The sequence below is a fragment of the Rattus norvegicus genome, chromosome 1, assembly GCF_021556685.1.
Source record: "Rattus norvegicus strain SHRSP/BbbUtx chromosome 1, alternate assembly SHRSP_T2T, whole genome shotgun sequence".
Lineage (NCBI taxonomy): Eukaryota > Metazoa > Chordata > Mammalia > Rodentia > Muridae > Rattus > Rattus norvegicus.
This window is the reverse complement of record NC_141534.1, coordinates 8,802,782-8,825,136: the sequence shown is the minus strand read 5'-3', so window position 1 is coordinate 8,825,136 and position 22,355 is coordinate 8,802,782. Positions and strand designations below refer to the sequence as shown.

The 22,355-nt window shown below is 42.7% G+C and overlaps 1 protein-coding gene across 11 annotated transcripts in view; it reads left to right on the top strand.

Annotated features, from left to right (window-relative positions):
- Positions 1-22,355, top strand: part of Phactr2 (phosphatase and actin regulator 2) — a 269,278-nt gene that overhangs the window by 192,709 nt on the left and 54,214 nt on the right. For 6 of the 11 annotated variants that reach the window (XM_087553942.1, NM_001437803.1, NM_001437807.1 and 3 more), the window contains 1 exon segment: positions 19,626-19,706. The exons of 3 other annotated variants lie outside the window; for them this stretch is intronic. In XM_087553942.1, coding sequence (XP_087410068.1) covers positions 19,626-19,706 — 81 coding nt within the window. 11 annotated transcript variants of the gene reach the window in all.

Here is a 22,355-nt window from a genome sequence, read left to right as displayed (position 1 = left end):
GATATTGTGGAGAGATTCGCCGCAATCCTTGCTGGAAAGACTCATCTTCACCTCGACTTGCCTTTGCACCTTTGCACGGTTAATTGGCCACATACGTGCATCTATTTCTGGACTCGACGTTCTGTTCTCCTAATCTACGTGTCCGCTCCTTCATGAGTACCTGGCTTTCTTTGTTACTGTAGCGCTTACGTCTGAAAATGAGTGTGGTTTCTCCAAGCTTTGTTCTTCATTGGGAACTATTCTAACCAGTCTACTCTCTCTGTCTTCTCACTGGCATTTTACAATCAGCTCAGAGTCTAGAATTGTCCTTGACGGAACTTTCATTTTGGTTTGGTTTGGTTTTGGGATTGCATTAAATCCTTACCAAGACCCGCGGATCCTGGCCCGCAGCAGCTCTCTGCTCCCAAACCCCGTGGGAGAGAGACCTCACCGCCTGATCAGGTGGGCACTCCTGAGGCTGCAGAGCGGAGGAGACCACCAACACTGCCCACCCCTGCCCACATCCCTGGCCCAAGAGGCAACTGTATAAGGCCTATGGGTTCCCGTAGGGGAGGGCCCGGGAGCGGCAGGATCCCTGCGCCTGAGACACCGCCGGAACCTGAAGGAAACAGACCGGATAAACAGTTCTCTGCACCCAAATCCCGTGGGAGGGAGAGCTAAACCTTCAGAGAGGCAGACACGCCTGGGAAACCAGAAGAGACTGCACTCTGTGCACATCCAGACGCCAGAGGAAAACACCAAACGTCATCTGGAACCCTGGTGCCGGAGGCTCCCGGAAAGAGCGGCGCAGATCTTCCCAGTTGCTGCTGCCGCGGAGAGGACTTAGGCAGTACCCCACGAGCAAACTTGAGCCTTGGAACCACAGGTAGGACCAACTTTTCCCCTGCAAGAAACCTGCCTGGTGAACTCAAGACACAGGCCCACAGGAACAGCTGAAGACCTGTAGAGAGGAAAAACTACACGCCCGAAAGCAGAACACTCTGTCCCCATAACTGGCTGAAAGAAAAGAGGAAAACAGGTCTACAGCACTCCTGACACACAGGCTTATAGGACAGTCTAGCCATGGTCAGAAATAGCAGAACAAAGTAACACTAGAGATAATCTGATGGCGAGAGGCAAGCGCAGGAACCCAAGCAACAGAAACCAAGACTACATGGCATCATCGGAGCCCAATTCTCCCACCAAAGCAAACACGGAATATCCAAACACACCAGAAAAGCAAGATCTAGTTTCAAAATCATATTTGATCATGATGCTGGAGGACTTCAAGAAAGACATAAAGAACTCCCTTAGAGAACAAATAGAAGCCTACAGAGAGGAATCGCAAAAATCCCTGAAAGAATTCCAGGAAAACACAATCAAACAGTTGAAGGAATTAAAAATGGAAATAGAAGCAATCAAGAAAGAACACATGGAAACAACCCTGGACATAGAAAATCAAAAGAAAAGACAAGGAGCTGTAGATACAAGCTTCACCAACAGAATACAAGAGATGGAAGAGAGAATCTCAGGAGCAGAAGATTCCATAGAAATCATTGACTCAACTGTCAAAGATAATGTAAAGCGGAAAAAGCTACTGGTCCAAAACATACAGGAAATCCAGGACTCAATGAGAAGATCAAACCTAAGGATAATAGGTATAGAAGAGAGTGAAGACTCCCAGCTCAAAGGACCAGTAAATATCTTCAACAAAATCATAGAAGAAAACTTCCCTAACCTAAAAAAAGAGATACCCATAGGCATACAAGAAGCCTACAGAACTCCAAATAGATTGGACCAGGAAAGAAACACCTCCCGTCACATAATTGTCAAAACACCAAACGCACAAAATAAAGAAAGAATATTAAAAGCAGTAAGGGAAAAAGGTCAAGTAACATATGAAGGCAGACCTATCAGAATCACACCAGACTTTTCGCCAGAAACTATGAAGGCCAGAAGATCCTGGACAGATGTCATACAGACCCTAAGAGAACACAAATGCCAGCCCAGGTTACTGTATCCTGCAAAACTCTCAATTAACATAGATGGAGAAACCAAGATATTCCATGACAAAACCAAATTTACACAATATCTTTCTACAAATCCAGCACTACAAAGGATAATAAATGGTAAAGCCCAACATAAGGAGGCAAGCTATACCCTAGAAGAAGCAAGAAACTAATCGTCTTGGCAACAAAACAAAGAGAATGAAAGCACACAAACATAACCTCACATCCAAATATGAATATAACAGGAAACAATAATCACTATTCCTTAATATCTCTCAACATCAATGGCCTCAACTCCCCAATAAAAAGACATAGATTAACAAACTGGATACGCAATGAGGACCCTGCATTCTGCTGCCTACAGGAAACACACCTCAGAGACAAAGACAGACACTACCTCAGAGTGAAAGGCTGGAAAACAACTTTCCAAGCAAATGGTCAGAAGAAGCAAGCTGGAGTAGCCATTCTAATATCAAATAAAATCAATTTTCAATTAAAAGTCATCAAAAAAGATAAGGAAGGACACTTCATATTCATCAAAGGAAAAATCCACCAAGATGAACTCTCAATCCTCATCTTCGATTGGTTTATATACAAGTGTGCAATTTCTAGGCTTGAAAGTAAAATGATGCTATCTGGTGCTGGATAGAGGAGCCTTATTTTTTATTATGGCAGCTTGCTATTTTTGTAACATGGTGATTTGGTTGAACACAATAAAGTACAGTAGTAACTGATCTCCCCCTCTTCCTGGATGAGTGAGGAGATGATTAAATGTTGATGTCAGCATCCATGAGCATATTCAGATGAGCTTCTGCTTCTGTTGAAAAGGATGCTGTGTTTGATTGTGGTCCGAAGCTTTGAAGCACTACTTGGCATCTCCTTCCTTGGAGGTCTCACTGTTTAAACATAACAGATTTGATAGCTTGTTGGTAAGGTGAGGTCCAGCTTGTCTCCACTAGGTCATCTTCATGTGAATCCGGTGGTTATACGGTTTTGTTCTAGGGATATTTCATTTTTTTAATAACGGTTTTAGCTGACATTCATGGAGAGAATGAATCCTTAGAAGTGTGCCACTAGTGAAAGGAAATCCTGTCTAGAGTATGTTTCTTTACAAAGCTGTGTCACACCATCCTTTGGGCCCTCTGCTGGAAAAGTAGAATCAAGTCTCAAATAATGCCTTTTAAATTGTATCCTCTAGTATTATAGATGTAGGACAGTACTGTATCATACCTCTGTGGATGTAAAATAGCTTGTACCTGCTTTATGGTACGTAGTAGTGACCGTGCTTTATCAGAGCTGTTTTTAATGATGTTGCTCAGAATGTTTTCTTTCCAGATGATGATTGAGAAGCTAATTTAAAAAAAAAAATGGTGCCAGGTACCACAAGAGTAACAGAACTGTGCTGTTTTCTCGGGTTTTGTTTTTTTACTTTTTTTTTTTTTAATGGAGTGTGCTGGATGTCTCTACAGTTTTGTTCAGATGACTGCAGAACCTGGAAAAGCTGTTGCTGCTGTTGATGCATAACACACTGCTATTATTGGTCTTTTTATATAAATATAAATATATATATACAGATATATAATTTGAATTTTTTGAAACTTTACCTGTGCTGTCAACTTTCGAAAAAAGTATCCCCGTTTACTGTGTTGAGTTGGCACTGTACAGAAATTAACAGCCATATTGGTCTAGAAATGTTGAACTTAAGTTTTTTCCATTTGTACAGGGGTAACACACTGTATTAAATATGTAAGGTCTTATATACGTGGGTTTGATTAAAAAAACTAATAAAGTATTCTCTAAATTAAAAAAAAAAACAGACACAGAAGGTACACCCATTCAGAGCCTGCCCCACATGTGGCCCATACATATACAGCCATCCAATTAGACAAGATGGATGAAGCAAAGAAGTGCAGGCTGACAGGAGCCGGATGTAGATCGCTCCTGAGAGACACAGCCAGAATACAGCAAATACAGAGGCAAATGCCAGCAGCAAACCACTGAACTGAGAACGGGGCCCCTGTTGAAGGAATCAGAGAAAGAACTCGAAGAGCTTGAAGGAGCTCGAGACCCCTTATGAACAACAATGCCAAGCAACCAGAGCTTCCAGGGACTAAGCCACTACCTAAGGACTATACATGGACTGACCCTGGACTCTGACCTCATAGGTAGTAAGGAATGGCCTAGTAAGAGCACCAGTGGAAGGGGAAGCCCTGGGTCCTGCTAAGACTGAACCCCTAGTGAACGTGATTGTTGGGGGGAGGGCAGCAATGGGGGGGAGGATGGGGAGGGGAACACCCATAAAGAAGGGGAGGGGGAGGGATTAGGGGTATGTTTGCCCGGAAACCGGGAAGGGGAATAACACTCGAAATGTAAATAAGAAACACTCAAGTTAATAAAATTAAAAAAAAAATCCTTACCAAATTTTAGATGTATTTGCTTCACGTCTTCTTTGTGGAATCATCTGTGAACTGATGCGCCTTTCCCGTCAGTCAACTCTTCATTCCTCCCAACGACGTTTTGAAGTTTTAAGAGGATCATGTTAAGTTTATAATTATGTGGGTTTTTTTTTACATGTTGCAATTAGTATGTATCTTTAAATGTTTCTAAATGTTGATTTCTGTTGTCATCTACAGATACACGATGGTATCACATTCATTTGGGTGACCCACTGTGTGGGTCAGTCATCATGTATAGAAATGGTTGCATTTCTTTCTACGTCGTCTCTGTGTGTTTCTTACCATTTCTCCCCATTAGCTGGCATTTCTGCTCTACTAGGAAATGAATGGTGTGAAAAGGCACCCTCTCCTGGTTCCCAACCTTAGGAGAAAATTCTCATTAAATATGATTGCTTGAAGGCTTACTGTAATGAGCTTTTTCAAGCTGAGGAATTCTTCCATGTTCCTGGTCTGTTGATCTGTTTGTTACATACAAATAGATAATTGGGTTTCATTTTATAAATCTTATTTTATGTGTATGGTATTTTGCTTGCATGTAAATCTGTGTATCATGTATGTGCTTGGTACCAACAGAGGAGAGCATTGGATCTCCTAGGACTGGATCTACAGATATTTGTGAGCCACAGTGTGGGTGCTAGGAATCAAATCCAGGTCTTCTGGAAGAGAAGCCCCAGTGTTGGATTTCTTGAGGGCTCTTTCTGTATTAAATCATGTGATCACACTTGGGCTTTGTTCTTTAGAATATTGTTATATTTGGTTATGTTGATATATTTGGTTATGTTTGATATATTTTTTCATTCCTGAACTACATTCCTGACTCCACTGGATTATGCTTGCTGCTTGTTCTCTCTCTCTCTCTCTCTCTCTCTCTCTCTCTCTCTCTCTCTCTCATTTTGTCAGTTTTATATTGGGTAACTTTTTAATCATTGGTAGTATTGATCTATAGCTTTATTTTCTCTTACATGCAACTCTCGGGTTGGTATTGGAGTGACAACAGCTGCATAGAATGAACTGGCAAGTGTCTCCTCTTGGAAGGAATCTTATGACACTCGTGCTGTTTCAGCATTTGGCCAGATTCACCTATGAGACAATCAGAACTCAAAGGACGTAAGATTGCCTAATCGCTTTCGTGATAGTCATAGGGCCAGGTGGGTGTTCTCTCTCATCATAGATGGATACCAGTCCTCACTTTGGTGCCTTCGAATGAGAGGCAAAGCAGGGCTCTCTCTCTCCATCCCTTCCCTTTTAACTGGCCACCTCTCTTCCTTCAGTAAATTCAGTATGGAATGCTACCTTCTCAGAGGGATCTGTCTCGGTCATTCCTGGTCATTCCTCATTCACCCCCAGCACCTGTTTGTTTGTTTGTTTTTCAACAGCCTTGAGGAGAGGTGATTCACGCACTATGTAGTTCCCTCATCTACCATTGGCCACAATAATTTTCAGAAGCTGTGGAATGAGCACCATCGTCATTCCTAACATTCCTTGAGAGGAATCCCATTCCCACAAACACCCCTCCCTCCCTTGCCCCTCCCCAGCTCTGCTCTCTGCCTCTTCTTGACATTTCGTGTAAATACCTAACTATAAATGCACGCTATCTATCTACGACTGACACTGCCCACTTAGCGTGATGCTTTCAAGACCGTCCTTCTAATAACTGGTACCAGGTCTCTCTCCACTGTTGAAAGGTTCTCCGTCGTACAGATACAGCACATTTTATCCGTTGAGTGATGGATGAGTTGTTTCTGCTTTGGATAGTGCTTTGGTGAGCGTTTGTGTGTGGTTCTTTGCATCGATGAATGTTTCTGCTTCTCTTGGTTGTTTAACCGATGAATGGTCTCGTTGAATCTTGTGACGATAAGCCGTTTAACATTTTGAAGTCTGTTTTCCAACATAACGCCATTTTCTAGTCCCACTAGCACTTGTATGTGGTTCAGTCCAATATGTCTACATCTGGTAATGTTTGGTGTCAGTCTCATTTTATTCTTGATATGGCACAGGCTATGAAGTTATCTCCAGAGCATTCTTGGTGGTCCTCCTCCTTCCCCTCCTCCTCCTCCTCCTTTTCCTCCTCCTCCTCCTTTTCCTCCCCCTCCTCTTCCTTACTCTTTAAAGCAAAAACTTGCCTTCCAAGCAGATACTATCTCTTACACTTTTTCCTCAAGTCAGAGTCTCACTGTGTATATATAACTTGAGCTGGTTTTAAACAGAATCCTCTTGCCTACCTGACAAGTGTGGGGATCGCGGGCATGCACAGCATGCCTGGCTGAGGGCAGGGATTTTCAGGTTCTCTGGTGAAGATCTTGAAGCAAGTAGAATCATTATTGGCTTTTGTTAGACGTTTAGTAACTGTTTGTGGAGTGAATAATGAAAGGTCAGACCCCATCCCAGACCCAAATGCAAGTAGACATTTTGGGTTTGGGGGACAGGAATTATACTCATCTTCAAGCCCTCTTTAGGTCATATCTCAGTGTTGCACAAGAAAGACTTAAAAGGCCATAGGAAATGAAGTGAATATTTTGCCAACTTAATGGGTTGGGTGGGGAAGCTGTCTTTGCATCAATGTATGACATATTTAAGCATATACGTGGTGCAATCATTGAAGAGACTGATTGGAAAGCAGGAGAGGCAAGGTGGGGGCGTATCTTAGTTCAATCATTGTATTCCTGTATACATTAAAATTGACTTAATCAGACCAACTGAGTGTGGGAAAGACTGTGGGTCAAAGAGATACCATGTGATTGCATCACGCATACTTTCTTGAAAACTTTTCTATGATTTTCCTGAAGTAGGTGATTGTGCTGAAATAGATTCTTTTTATAGCTAATAGATCTGAAGCATGAGATACTTAATCTTGGTTGTTATCTTAATGGGATGTAGATTCACGGAACCAAGCCTCTGGTCACAGCTCTTGAGAGGCTCTCTACACTGGATTACCTGAGGTGGGAAGCCCTACCCTGGTGTACCCAGTGCATTCTGGGCTGGGGCTCTGGGCTGGGTACCCAGCAGAAAACAAGCTGAGCACAGCACTCATTGCTCTTTGCTTCCTGACTGAGGATTCGTCGTGAACAACTACCTCGTGATTCTACTGCTCCACCTTGCCCGCTGGGATGGGCCCTGCCCTCGTACTCAACAATTCCTTCTTTTTTTTTTTTTGTTTTTTTTGTTGTTGTTGTTGTTTTCCGGAGCTGAGGACCGAACCCAGGGCCTTGCACTTGCTAGGCAAGCACTCTACCACCGAGCTAAATCCCCAACCCCTCAACAATTCCTTCTTTACCTTGCCTTTATCGGTCAGGATATTTTGTCACAATCATATGAAAAATAATGGATATACTGTATTCAGGGAAAATAAGGATCTATTACTCTGGGTTTTTTTTTTTCCTTGATTCAACTTTTCTATGCACAGGTAGATGGGAAGAATCAGTAGAACCCCACCTTCCATTTAAGGGCTGTGCATTATCTGTGGTCAACCTCTTCTAGTGGGAAAGCCCACGCACGAGGAAGGTTGCTGTGTCTTCATCATCGGTGAAACCAGTGGCTTCATGAATGCAGGAGCCATCTATCACAGGTTTAAAAATAGCCAGCTGCACAATGGGCTAGCTATGCCATTGGAGTTTACCTCCCACAGATCAGCGTAAACTATGACCTCTGTTTCTAAAAGGAGCGAGGGAGCCTCCCTTGCTTCCTGTGCATTCTGGAGAATGGGATGTCATTTGTTTAATCCAAACTTAGGTTTGTCTGTACTCCGGTGGCTGCAGAAAGCAGACTAATATTGCCACAACTCAGCCCGTTCCGGGTGGGGGTGGGGCATTGCTGTTTGCCAGAGCAGGAGAATTCGGAGAAGCAAAACTTCTCTGCTGAGCATTCTAGGAAGACAGCCACCAAGAAGCAACTGCTTGCTACTAGAGATTTTTCTAAATTCTGGTTATAACTGACATGTTAGGAAATATCCAATAGTCTGAAATGTATCATAGTTAACTGTCTGGTTTTTCTTACACTGCACTGGTTTCTGATGGGGTAGGGAGGAAGGAGGCTAATGACCCTATCAACCTCTTCATTAAAAGGAGGCTTCTATTGGAGTTTCGGCTACTCTCTGAGTGTCTGGCTGTCTGTATCGCTTTCTTCAGTAGAGAACTTCCCAGTTTTACTGTGCTCTGCACTGGTGTCTCTTTGGCGCTTGGAGAAGTAGCACGGAGCTCCTCCCAGCCAGGTCTGGGTCAGGGAAGCCCATTCATTATTTTATTTCCTCTGTGTATTACTCCCCATTGTGGTTTTGTTTGGTTTCGTTTCCTTTCGTCCTGTGATACAGATCTGGTCCTTATCACCAGAACTAAGTCCTGGAGAGTGACTGGGTTTGGGCTTACATACTTGCCTGATTTGTTTCGCATGTGGAATTGTTGTCACCTCGATTCTCGTTTCTTTTGTGGTAAGAGAAAGACCGTTACTCCTCTGGGCTTCAGACACTTCCTATCCCCAAATTTCTTCAACCACTTCCCAAGTCTTAAGTTTTGAAACTGATTCTCATATGGGATGTTGTTGTTGTTGTTGTTGTTCCACAATATAAGGGCTTAGTAGTACCCACTATGGGGAGGAGGCTATATAAGAAAAAAAGGGGAGTACAAAATATGATTGGAACAAAGACCGGGGACAAGAAAATCATGCGAACATTTACTCTGCATCAGTGTGTGTGTGTGTGTGTGTGTGTGTGTGTGTGTGTGTGTGTGTATCACTTAAGAAGTTTCATATCAGTTCTGGAGCCCAAAAATGTTTTAAAGTTTAATTCTTAAAATGATAACAGAAGTGCCCCCTATCGGCCTTTTGTGTACAGGTCTGTAGGGTTAAGAGCATCTACAGGGCTGAGAGCAGTGGATTTCAGGACATTTGTCATGGAATTGAAACATGCACCCACTAAACAGCTCCCTAGCTGTTTAGATGAATCAGGTTAAAGCCAGAGTGATACCAACAGAAACGTAAACACCTTCTAAATCAGACGCTGATGGACGGCCAACACCTAGAACATGGTGCCTTCAGCCAAGTTTTCCAATTCAGCTCAGTCCTCAGAACTTTAAACCAAGCACCTCACAGGTGTGAAAGTGCTTCCGTGAGACATTTTGCTACAAGTGTACTTTTATGTTCTGTTTTTGAGGTATAAACTTTATTTCCGTTACTCGTTTGAGACTCTTTTGAGGAATCGCCTCAGTGTAGCTATGAATAATGATAGTCAATCCTCATTTTCAATGTACCCAGTTCCATGTTATCTCTTTTCTTGTTTGTTGTACCCACATGCCGTATCGGGAATGTGGAGGTCAGAGGACCACTTTTCGAAGTTGGTTCTCTTCTGCTGCTGGCCCAGTGGGTCCCAGCAATGGAACTCGGGTTGTCAGACTTACTGACAAGGCACCTGCTTTTACCCACAGAGCTCTCTCATCGGCCCAACCAGGCTGTTTAAATGCCTGTAGTCTTCCTTATTGTCCCATGAGATGTTTTATAATCATAATTCTACTTTTATCAGTGAACGAGTAATGAGGCACAGAAAATTTAAGGAAGTTGATCTCAGTTTCAGGGCTCGTTATTAAAAAAGCGTGTGTATTTGAACACTGTCTTCTCACTTCATTACTCGTTCCTGTGCTGTACAATACCTTTGGGATAGTATTCATATCAAGCTGCAGGTGTCAGTGGGGTATAATAAAAGAAATAGACAGGTGTATCCTGGGGGAGAGGGAGGTGAGTAAAAATGTAATATTTAGGTGATCTGTGCTGTGTGCCAGTCATTTTATGTTTCAGCCGTCCTAGTATCTGTTCATAAGGTTCTAATTACTCATTCCACGTATGGGGAGGGACAAAGCCTCCAGAGAGCTGGCAAGCTTGCCTCACCTGATAATAAATTGTAAGGTATAGATGTAGAGACAGGCTTGTTTCCAGGAGCTTAGACTCTGTCTTGCACAGAACTGTTTTGGCATGCAGAAATCTATTAAACATGAAAACTCTAAAAGGTTACAGTTAATATCTATTCTAGAATTCTATGTAAATATTCTGTAGAAGTCTACACTATACATAACAGATTTCTACATAAACAATGCTTCTTCACAGAACATTCTAGTCCTCTTAAGAATTGTGTACGTACACACACACACACACACACACACACACACACACACACACACACTTACATACTATGTAGCAGTCTGTGCTGTTGTACATATGTGTATATATACACATGGCCTCACCCTACACCGTGTAATAAGAGAAATACATTTCTGTACAGCATTCCAGCCTCTCCATCCTCAAGAGGAATAAAAGGATCCCAGTGCCCCTTTAGCCATAGGAGAATTTGAAGCAATGGGAAGGAAAATTGTTGAGCAAAACCATGATGTCAGTGTTACAGGATGACTTTGCTGTCGAGACTTAATTATTATGTTATTATGGTATTATCCACAGTGAAGGTTTACTTGTATATTTATTTTCAATAATAAAACCTTTATTTAGAGGGACCATTTGCCGTGTGCCCTCAGGGGCAGACAGGACAGGGTGTAGTTCATTTCCCGACTAAGGTCTGGGCAGCTCTCATCAAAGGAATCCTGTCCTCTGCAAAGCTTCTCACTGCTTTGTGTAGAACAAAGTATATGATACACTCAGGGAAACAAGCATTTTCTTCATCTTGGAGCCTGGTCTGGTCAGATATGTATAGGAAAGGGGTAAACATGGATTAAATAGTCCCTACCCTAGTCTTCTAACGTAGACTGGTTACTCTCTGGACTATTTAAGTTGTATCTTGGTATATCTTGCCCCTAGCTAAACTAACAGACTCAAGAACATACACAGCTTCCTGTGTTAAAAAAAACAGCCTAAGATATTAAAATCTCACACTTCCCAGCATAGATTAGAGACTTACTGAATGTGTCTCAATCTGGACAGCCTACTGTTACTGAAATGCCTTTCATATCTAATCTTTTTTTGCTGTGGACAGCCTTGTCCCAAAGAAAATAAGACAGCATGTGCTGATGACAGCTCATTGCTCCCTGAAGCTGCCTGAGCCCTGATCCTGGCAGCAGCAGCAGGAGTTCTGGGCTATTCTTTCCACTAGTGGGTGGCACTGTCAACCGGGTTGAGAAGGCATATAGTAGCCCAGAAGAGCTGAGATTCCCTTTCCAGCCATTTCTCTAGACAGCATTTCCATCTAGAGCGGTTCTCAGCCTTCCAAATGCCTCCACCCTTTAGCACAGTCTGTCGTGTTGTGGTGAACCCCAAACACAGAATTATTTTGGTTGCTCTTTCATAACTGTAATTTTGCTACTGTTGTGAATCGTAATGCAGATATCTGATACGGAAAGATATCTGATAGGAGACCCCATAAAAGGGTCATTTAACCTCCCCAGAAGGGGTCGAAACCCATAGGTTGAGAACCGCTACTCTAGCCATTACTTCCTCAATGAAGGTCAATGAAGTTATTCTAGGGGTAGCAGAGTCTTTGTGTCAAACCCCAGTTCCCTCTCCTTTGTTGTGAAGGAGCAAAAAGCGGAACACGTGCAAGCTTTCCATTAAACTGAATGAATCCCAAAGCACCAATTCTGGCTTCCACATTTCCCTAGGGCTTAGAGTCAGGGTAGGAAAGGGAAGGACAGCAGCAAGTACTTCACGTAACACATGACCCTTGACCACTAATCACCTTCCTGAGATTGCTAATACTTCCGGCCCACTCGGAACAGAGGACTTACTCATTGTTTGAGTCATGGGCTTCTATGTCTTGAGAACGAAAAACGTGGGCGTTGAATTGATCTATCATAGTAGCTTCCAGACTTGTCTCCTTTAGGAACAGCGGTAAATTTTGGCTTCTAGGAGTGTGAGCATTGTAATATTGTTAGAAGTATTTTCTTTTCTTCTCGCCCTTAGAACAATAGCTAGACTTTTAATAGTAAAATTTCTAATATTTAGGGTTGAAAGATCAAATCTTAAATCTAATTATGTTATTTAAATCATCATTCCATAGATAGGACATAAGCCATTTTTTGGGCTCTTTCCAGAAATAATCCTAATCTGGTACTTGCAAACGATTCTCTGAGTTGGTGGTAACTTGTGCCTTGAAGGAAATCCTTTACCGTGTGCTTCTTCTCACTTTGAAACTCCTTTGGAGGATTTAACTCATCCTTTGAGTTCAGGCGTGCCTTGGGGACCTCACTTGCAGCTCTAGAACCCTCAAAGAAGTGTCAGGGTGTGGGGAAGCAAGGACTCACTAGCCAGCCTAGCCTGATCATGAACTTGGGGACAATATGAGGCTGTCTCAAAGACATTAGGCGGTATTACTGAGGATAATACCTGAGGTTACCTTCTGGTCTCCACGAACATATGCATGAACATACACATGAACATGCACACACACACACTTTCAAAAGAAAATTAATTGTATTTACTTGTAGTTATAATTGCTTGTGTTATTATTAGAACAGGGCTCAGTTGGAAAAGGTAAGGGTCAGAAAGAGAGTAAACATTTTAAATAAAAGTTTAATACATTTATTTATTTAGGGAGGGAAGGGGCATTCGTGCCATGACATGCATGTGGAGGTCAGAGGTCAACTACTCAGTTCCCTCCCTCCACCATATGGGTCTATGAGCTCAGGCAGCCAAATAGGGAGCACAAGGACCTTTACTGACTGGGTCATCTCTCCAGCCCAAGAAAGCATTTTTTTTTCTTAGCATTTTGTGACTTGAATTGTGGAACTGTAGTAATGCCTAAAAATTATCCACTCAAGGCTAACATTTAAGAGCTAGTCAGTCTGATTTCATGAAGGAGAAGAGAAAGAGAAGTCAGTGCCCCACATTGGGGAAGCCGAGTTTGGTGTAAACATCACTGCAGAGTGATGAACTTTTCCTTAGGTGCCCCTGGGTTCAACCAGACTCTAGCAGTGTGACTGAAACACATGCTTACCCTCTCCAAATCTCAAACCCCTTGTTTGTGTGAAGGGACTAAAAGCAGGTACTCAGCCTATCCTCAGATACCAAGGTGGGGTTAAAAGTGTTCTCAAAGCGACAAATGAAGTAGATGATTGCAATTAGGTTTCTTCAGGGAAGTTGGAACACTAATTTCCCAAGAGAAGGAAGAGACATAGATCTCTCCATCTTCCTCTTTCTAAAGGCCTTTCTGAGTTGCAAACTTAGTTCTTCTTTCTTAAATCTACTCTTCACACAGAGAGATCCTTTGGTCTCTGCTGGAATGAAATTCAATGAGATTCAAACCAAAAATCTCTTGGTGGGGCCAAGCCCTTTACTATGTATAGATCACAATGGCTCAGGAAACAGGGAATCCATTGATTCGTATGACTGAAAAGCCCTGGGGGAGCACCACTGCGGGATCCAAGCAATTAAAAGCTGCAATTGGGAATCTCTTTCTCCCAATTTGAGTCTGTGCTCCTCTGGTTTTGTTTGTATTGTTTTGTTTTTAAACTTGAGCTCTTTACTTGTGGAGGCAAAGCTCTCACCATCAACTCTAGCATCGTAGCAAGCTAGTTGTTCCAGCTCCAGAAGAAAGACAAAGCTTGAATTCCATATTGTTCCAACATTTTCTTGGACTTAGATCTTAGTGGTACAATTTGAGCATGTTTCCCTCTCTGAACCAATCACCAGAGGTGGCTTAGAGCCTTGAACCCAAGGATGTTAGGCTCACAAATGATGTTTTCCCAAGTGGGGGAAAACATATATATACACACACATACATACATATATGTGTATGTGTATATGTATATATATATGTACATATATATGTGTATATGTATATGTGTGTATATATATATATGTATGTTTATATATGTGTATGTGTGTATATTTGTGTATATATGTATATATGTGTGCATACACGCATATGTATATATATACATACATACATACATATATACATACATACATATGCATGCTAGACATTCCTTGTATCTCACACCATCCCTTTCCTCCCTGGTCCAAATAAAAGACATTTAGATTTCTTAGTGTGCAGTAAGATATTTGGAATATTATAAGGATAAAATGTCAGGGTGTCCACTAGAGTTGTGTGAACACTCATAGCGCACACGCACGCACACACACATACACACACATGAATTTAGCAACAAACAAGGTACACATGGCTCATTCTAGAGCATGAATATCAGTGCTCGGTTTCTTGAAAACTCTGTAGACTGTAGGTGTTAGCCTATGCTCTTTACCTGGCATATGTCATCGCCTCCGAACGAACCCAAAGGTAGCAGATATCACCTCATTCTGTAGGTGAAAAGAATCTAAAGTTTTCTTGAAAGTGTCTGAGGTGGAGAGTGGGCCCTGCACGTGGTGCTGTTTGAAAACGGCATAAAACTCTAGGGATGTTTTTACCACAGAGCGATTAGAGAAGCCATCTCTTTGTAGAAAGAAACCGTAACTACAGAAATGGAGCTGAAGAAAAGAAGATGATGCTTAGAAAATGATAAGTAAAGCTTGACCTTAGCATTGGTGTGGAGAGACAGAGGGGAGGAAGAGAGGGAGGAACGAAGGGAGAGAAAGGAAGGAGAATGAATGTGGTTAGTGTGGTCAGTGGTAGAGCATCGCTGCCGTTCCAAGGAGCTCAGCCCCTTCTGAGGTCTGAGGAATTTTGAGTACAGGAGTGGCATAATTGGACAAACAACAAGAGGGCCAGACTCCTGTGAGTTTTTAGGAGGCAATGTTGGCTTTGTTACTCCACTTTACATTCTTCAGATGTTTTGGAAGATTTTCGCAACTCTGCTGCGTGTTGGCCAGCATGGGTGGTTATTTCTTTAACTGGGTTACCTTCATCTCTGTGAAGGGTTCTTTCAGAAAGGAGGCCATGTTCCACCATCCTATTTTCCCTCAGCGTTTCTGAGGAGGAGCCAAGCCGAGCAAGCTCTTACAGAACACTTCCAGTGCAGGACAAGTGGTTTTCTGTGTTCCTGTTGCCGTTTTCCAGCAAGCCCATTCATGACTCAGAACCAAGAAGATAACAGGGCACACTTATTTGAGACTCCTGTTTACTCTATTTCGTTCGGTCATTAAACAGTGTTGGGATTGAGAATTAGGACTCTCTTTCCTCGCCAAGCAAAAACACAAGTGACCGGCTGACTACACGATTTACTCTCCCAGATTCTTCCAGAGTAACAGGAACCCCTGGCCAAGTACTTACCAAGAGGAGCTGGTGGTATATGCCCTGGCTGCTCTTGAATGCAGGCTCCGTGGCTGTCACTCCGTGCCCAGAAGGACATCATAAATCATTTATAATGTCCTGTGCTACACCCTGCTAGCTGCTGCTGTCTGTCCACACACTGTGGGCTCCTTTCTTTGCTGCACACAGAGTCTTTTTCACACGATCCATAGGACTCAAGTGGAAACTTTTTCCCTTAGCCTAGCCCTGCCAAAGTTTAAAGATGAGAGAAGACAGGAAGGCCTTGTTCCTTGAGGCTGTACCATGAACTTCATTGGCTTTCTCCTGGACTAAAAAATAAGATGGGCCAGAAAACAAGAACCAGGACAAGGCTGTTTCTTTTTAATTTACATTTTTCAACAAATTATATGTGTATTTTGAGTGACAGTAACCAGTATGTCATCATTGGGGGGCATAGCATTGGGTACAAGTCTGGTTTTGAAGAGATGACTGAGGAAAGGGATGAGGAGGGGGACAAGCTATTCACCAGGACTTCTTTAAAGGGACTTTTGGTAAGCCAACCTTTGATCAGAACTCGAAGGCCATTATGGAGTGTGTCACACTGGAGTATGGTGTCTTGGTGAAGACAGTCTCTGAGGAGAAGCATCAGGCGTGGAAGTCTGTATCAGAGAGCCAGGAAGGAGTCGCTGGGTGAGAGAAAGAACATCCACAGGGGCACTGCTGGGATCCATGCTAGGGAACCAAGATCTCTAAAGGGAGATGGGCAGCCATTGGCTGTGTTGAGGGATTCTTTTAAAATACTTGAAAATAAGAGCCTATGTGTGACATCAGAGAAACCATCGAAGTAAGCTTCTTTCACTTTCTCAAGAGAATTGGAGTGTGTGCTGTTGTAATCAGGATTGAGATACCGAAATATTTATTCACCCAGTGCAGAAAGTGACAGGGAAAATTGTGTACGTGTTTGATCCTGGTGTATGAATAACTCACGCTTTTGCAATCAGAATGAAAGAAAGCATTCATGGCCCATTTGTTTACTTAATTGGTGAAACATGGACAGACCCAGGAATTGTTTTCAGTGACCTGTGCCCCTTGTCCCCTGGCAATATTGTAGTATTGCTGTGGAACACTATAACTCCTACACATACATTATACTATAATTTCTTATACAGACTAGTGTGGTCTTCAATTACAAAGACAACTGGGAACCAGGCCCCAGGTGGCTTTAGCAGTCTCACCTGCTTCTGGTGAGAACTGTGGAGCAGGCTCCTGCTGGTTTCTCTTCACACAGGGCTTCCTATAACGGAGCAGCGACAAGTAGAGCTTGAGTTTGATTGACAGGCAGAAGTCAGAGCAAGTGAGATCTGGGGACTACCTGGGAAATTTCTCCCTAGAAGTAAGGCTCATGGATAGCTGAAGTAGGCCTCAAAGATGTATAAGGATTTTTGCCTCTGAAGGTAGAGAAGCAGGTGAGCAAGCTTCAAGAACATTCCCATGATGCTTCTGCCCTGTGCATGGTGAACCAAAATGACCCCTCAAGTGTGTTCCGATTCAAAACCCCTCAGAGCCAATGAAGAACGTCCAGTGAATCTGCTCCACAAACACACAGACACTGTATAAACACAAGACAAATATTTTAAAAGGTGAAGAATAAGATTCTTGTGCTTCAGGGAGAACAGGGGTTGGAATTTTATGCCCAACAGCATACCTTCCATACCCAGCAGCCTGCAGTTTGTCCACATTGGCCCTCACACAGTTATCTACATTATGTGTTTAAAATGCTCTCAGCCAAAGTCCAAGCAAACAGCTAATGGTATTTTCCTATCAGCGCCTGTTTATGAGGTAAAGAAATAAAGAACAGAATTGTTGATTTTGACCGCTGGTAGGAGCCGGCACGGAGCTTCACGGAATTCACATGAAGAAATGGGAAGAATTTTTCATATACAGGGAAGATAGAGGAATATTTGTTTAAGCCAAGGTTTATGTTAGAATTAAACCAACAAAATCTCAAAGCTCAGACTCAAGAGTGGACTGGGATCTACAGTAGACCAGCTTAAGTGTGAACAAGCTATGTTCTAGTCTCTAGATGAAGAAAGAAAAAATTTTAGTGAAGAATAAAAGTTTTTAAAGGTGTACAAAGCAAAGACTTTGGAATGGCCTTCATTGAAGACACAGGATTCCACAGTATTTGAGCTGGTTGAGTTAGTGACCACCAAGTCTTGAACCCCCCTCCCATTTTGTAGATGGTAGATTAGAAGCACAAAAACTTGATGTGGGCTGCCCAATATCGAGTGCCTTGTTGCCAGTATCCTGGGACTAACATCCAGGACTCCTGAAAAATCATGTGCTATTTGTAACATTATAGACATTGAAAAGTCTTCCCTTTTTACTTCAGAAGAAGCTTGCTTCAGTGAACACTAAGAGAAGACTTTCATGCACTTAACCATTGTCTACTGTTCATACCCTCCACCTACTGGACCCGAAAATGGGAAGTGAAGCTGGTGGTGTGTTAAGATTCAGATATGCATTCTCAGTGCCACTGAAGCCCTACATCCACCGTCTAAGCCCCACACTAAGATATATTGGGAATAGAGATTGCTTCCAGAAGACAGAAGAATCCATGTAGAGATTGATTCCCTTCCCTTCACTTGCCTCAAAAGCTACCTATCCCCACTTCCCTTCTTCATTCTCCTGAGGTTTGTCAAGGGTCATACCAGAACCTCTAGTTACGGAGAGCCATTGTAGTGAACTTTTGAGTTGCTAGTGTGAGAGAGAAAAAAAAAGCAAACACTTAAAGTTATCCCTTTCCACCAGGATTCAGGTGGAATGTTTACAGGAACTATGTGGGTCGTTTCTGATTTGGGGATTTGTTTTGCTTTGTGTTTGTTGTTTAGAATTTGTGGCATTAAGAAGTAATTTCAGCGGTTCCAGAGGACCCAGTTACCCCCTTACAGTTGGTAGCTTACAGCTATCTATAACCTCCAGTCCTAGGAGATCTGACACAATCCTTCTCCTCCCCCACCTCCTCCTCCTGGCACCGTGCATGCATATGGTGCACAGACATATATGCAAACAAAACGTCTATGCACATAAAATAAGTAGTAGTAAAAATTAAATTTAAATGTTAAAAAAATGAACTAATGTGAATAAGGCGAGATGGCTCAGCAGGTAAAGGCACCTGCTACCACACTGGATGATCCGAGTTAAACCCCTGGAAGCCATATGGTGAGAGGAACGAACTGACTTCCAAAAGTTGCTCCCTGACTTCTGCATGAACACCCTGGCACCCACAGATTGATTGGTTGATTCACGGATATAATTTTAAAGGCTTTTGAAAGGAACTTTAACTCTTCTGAAAGTCCATACAGTTGTCTGGGTTTTCGACATTTCTATCATTATTTTCCTCTTTTCGTTGTGCTTATCCATTGTACGTGGCCGTGTGTTATATAAGGACATTGTCATGCAAGTATACATTGTACTTGAAGCGTATCCTGCTCATGCCCTCTACCACCCCCTTTCCCACCAGTCCCCATCCTCATTAATCCCCGTTTTCCCTTGGACGGTCTCCTACTTTCATGTGGTGTATACACAGGTCATTTATGTACATGTGTAAAATCCAGGAGTCATATATGCAGAGAACACAGAGATCTACTCACTTCCAATGACTGTCTCCAGGAGTACACTTGCCTACCTCACTGCAAATGCCCCTGTCAGTGGACATTTTAGAAAGCATCATTATCAAAGGAAAGATGCTAAGTGCCCTCTGTGCTCCTCCATGCCTTGTATGCAACAATATGTCTGGATTCCTTTCCGAACATGACCATCTTGGCCAGGTTCAGGGTTGAGCCTTAGATCATGATCTGCTTGTGCCCTTACTGTGGTCACTAAACACTAGGTGAGTGGTTTTGGTGGGCATCAAACAAACAAAACAAACAAACGTGTGTGTCTGAGTCTTCATGAGGACAGAATGAATGGGCCAAGTCGTTTGCATATTGTTCATGACTGTTGGAAGCAATGACTTGATTCTTACTTTGTGCTTATTCTTTTTAAAAGTATTAGAGAGGAAGATATCCACCAGACAAAGTAGAGAGGAGCTGATAAGAAGGGGCCTGCTTAAGGAATTGCCTGATCAAGGTGAGGAAATTTGTCTTACATTTCAACTAATTGGATTCTTCCTTCCTACGGGATTTAAAGTGACTATGGTGGTTGTCAGACAAAGTGACTGGCAGTACACAACAGGAATCTTGCTTCCACCTGTGGGGGCCCAAGAAGCCAATGTGTTATAGAAAAGGAGCCCAGTGACTTTTCTAGTCAGCCTTTCTACATAGCCTTTCAACTGTGTGCTCCCCAGGCTGCTGCTTTGGGGGGCAGGGATACAGGTCAAGGTGCTTCGGGGCTCCTTCCCAGCTCAACTTCGAGCTCTATTCTTCAAGCTAAACTCAATTGTTTGAGTGAGTTCGGTTCCCGTTTGTTCATGCCTTCCTTGTTTCTCAGCACTGCCAATAAGAGAAATTGCAGCCGTGCCGCACATCCCTTACGTTGTCTGATACACACAAACCGATAAAGCATGAATGGACAGAGTAATCTGATTTATGCTGTCCCCCAAGGGAATCTGTTCTCCTTGCACTTCTCTGAGCCTTGTTGCCTCTCACCTCACCACTGATAATTCGGATAACTTTCTCCCAGAGGTGGTTGGGTTCCCCCACCTCCCTCTTTTCTTCCCTCCCTGTTATCTTTATGCTCTAAAGGACAGAAGTTAGTCAGAAAAGACAAAAAGTATTGTGTAGAAATTAAGACTGACCCTCACAGAACACACCAACGCTGGTTATTTCTCCAGGTGAACAACTGCACATTATTTTGTTTTCTCGCACTGCTGCTAAAACTAAAGAACATTTAGCTTGTTCCTCGCCCAAGTTTACTGGGGTAAGGTACTAATGCTGAGACCTTAATGGGAAGATATGATATGCCATTGTTTGGAATTTAAATAATGATGCTTCCCTCTCTCTATATATATAGAGATACATCATATATGTCCCTTACAAAGAATATAACGTTTGGGGGCATATATTGTATATTAATTGAAATTTCACATTTCCCCCAATATCAGCATAATCCCATTGTGCTGCAGCATGGAAACACATGGCTGCTTCAGGAGTGAGGAAGGCCTGGATGAAGTAATACCATTTTGATTGAGCGAGCCCTCACAATTTGCGACTCACCCTTTCTGACTTGTCAAGTTCCCCCCCTCATCTTTGTTAATGAGCTTTTTGTATTTTTTCAGTATGCCATTACCTTGAAGCTATTTGTTTCCTGCCTTCGGGCTTTAAAAATGAAAAATGCTCACGCTTCCCCTTTCTTGCAGGAGGTAGGCATATAGGAGGTAGGTACACAGCACATCAGCGTGCAGGAGGTAGGCGTTCAGAAAATAGGTGGGCAGTGGGCTAGCTTCCAGAGGTTGGCATGTAGACAGTAGGTATGTAGGGGGCAGGCATATGGTATCCAGTTTCATTCCCATCAGTCTTCAGAGGCAACAGAGAGCACAACCTTTGAGATGAACCCTTGGTAATCAGCCTTATGTAGTGACCTATCCATTTGTCTAGCATCCCTTATTTGAGACTACTTTAAAGAAAGGAAAAGAGGACTTGGAGGGATTGCTTACACACCTATGTGTAGACAAATACACACATGCACACAATTAAAAATAAAATTAAAATCTTAATGAAAAGGAGCGGGGAAACCTGTTATTGGGATTGATAGTGGAGCTTACAGGCCAGATGCTTTCTCCCGTTCAAAAGTGTTGTGGGCTTTGCGGAGTTTTACTTTGTAATTTGGCACCATTCTCCTGTAGAACACTAGAATGTTCAAAAGTGCCCAAGAATGCCCCCTTGGAGATCTCCCAGGTTTCAGCCAAGAGCTAGAGAAAGTAGTTTTCTATTTATTCATAGTAGTCATCTTTCTCTTCCACAAAACCATTATCTTGAGAATTCCTATCTGAAAGTCTGTCTCCTGCTGCTCACCTTGTGACAGACAGCTTCTCTCCATCGTTGAGGACTCTCTTAAGGCCTCTGTCTTCCTGACACTGTGCCTGACAGTTATTATCAATTATGAACTTTGTTTGGTAGACCAGATAGACTTTTTAAGTCCCTCCAGCTGCCCTGGCTGTGATCTCATCCCACCCTAAGCTGTAACAGCTAACTGGCTATGGTTATTATACCATTCATGCTGTGTTTTCCACACCAAGCTTGACCTCAATCTGAGAATTCACCAAAATGGTCTTCTCTCCTGAGAAGGTCTCACAGATGGTCTAGTCCCCCATTTATTTCTTCCCTCCATCTTTTCTTGGAGCAGTTACATAAGGGCATGTAAGTGTCTGACCTGCTTGCCTGAGACCTGCTTTTCACATCTTCTAGTGTGGTGAGTCACTTTCTGAATGTAGTCTGATGAATCACTTTCTTCTGGGCCACACATGGTCTTAGCTGTGCAACTGTTCTTCTGCTTTTCCTTTAAGTTGCATGTGAGTTTTGTGGGTGTCCCTCCTTAGTACCTACCCACAGACTCTTCCAGCCTTTGTCACGTGTTCCTGTAACCTAGGCCTGGCTCTCCACCGTCTTCTCTTCCTGGGCTGGTATTTCAAATGCATAACTTACTATTTCAGGAACTGAAATTACTTTAATTCTGAGGAAAAAAAATCTTAAGAGAGATTTCTAGGAAAACTTTCAAGATATAGACACTACTCAGTGACTTCAGTTCTCTCATTTCGTGAACTTAATACTTTGTATGAAT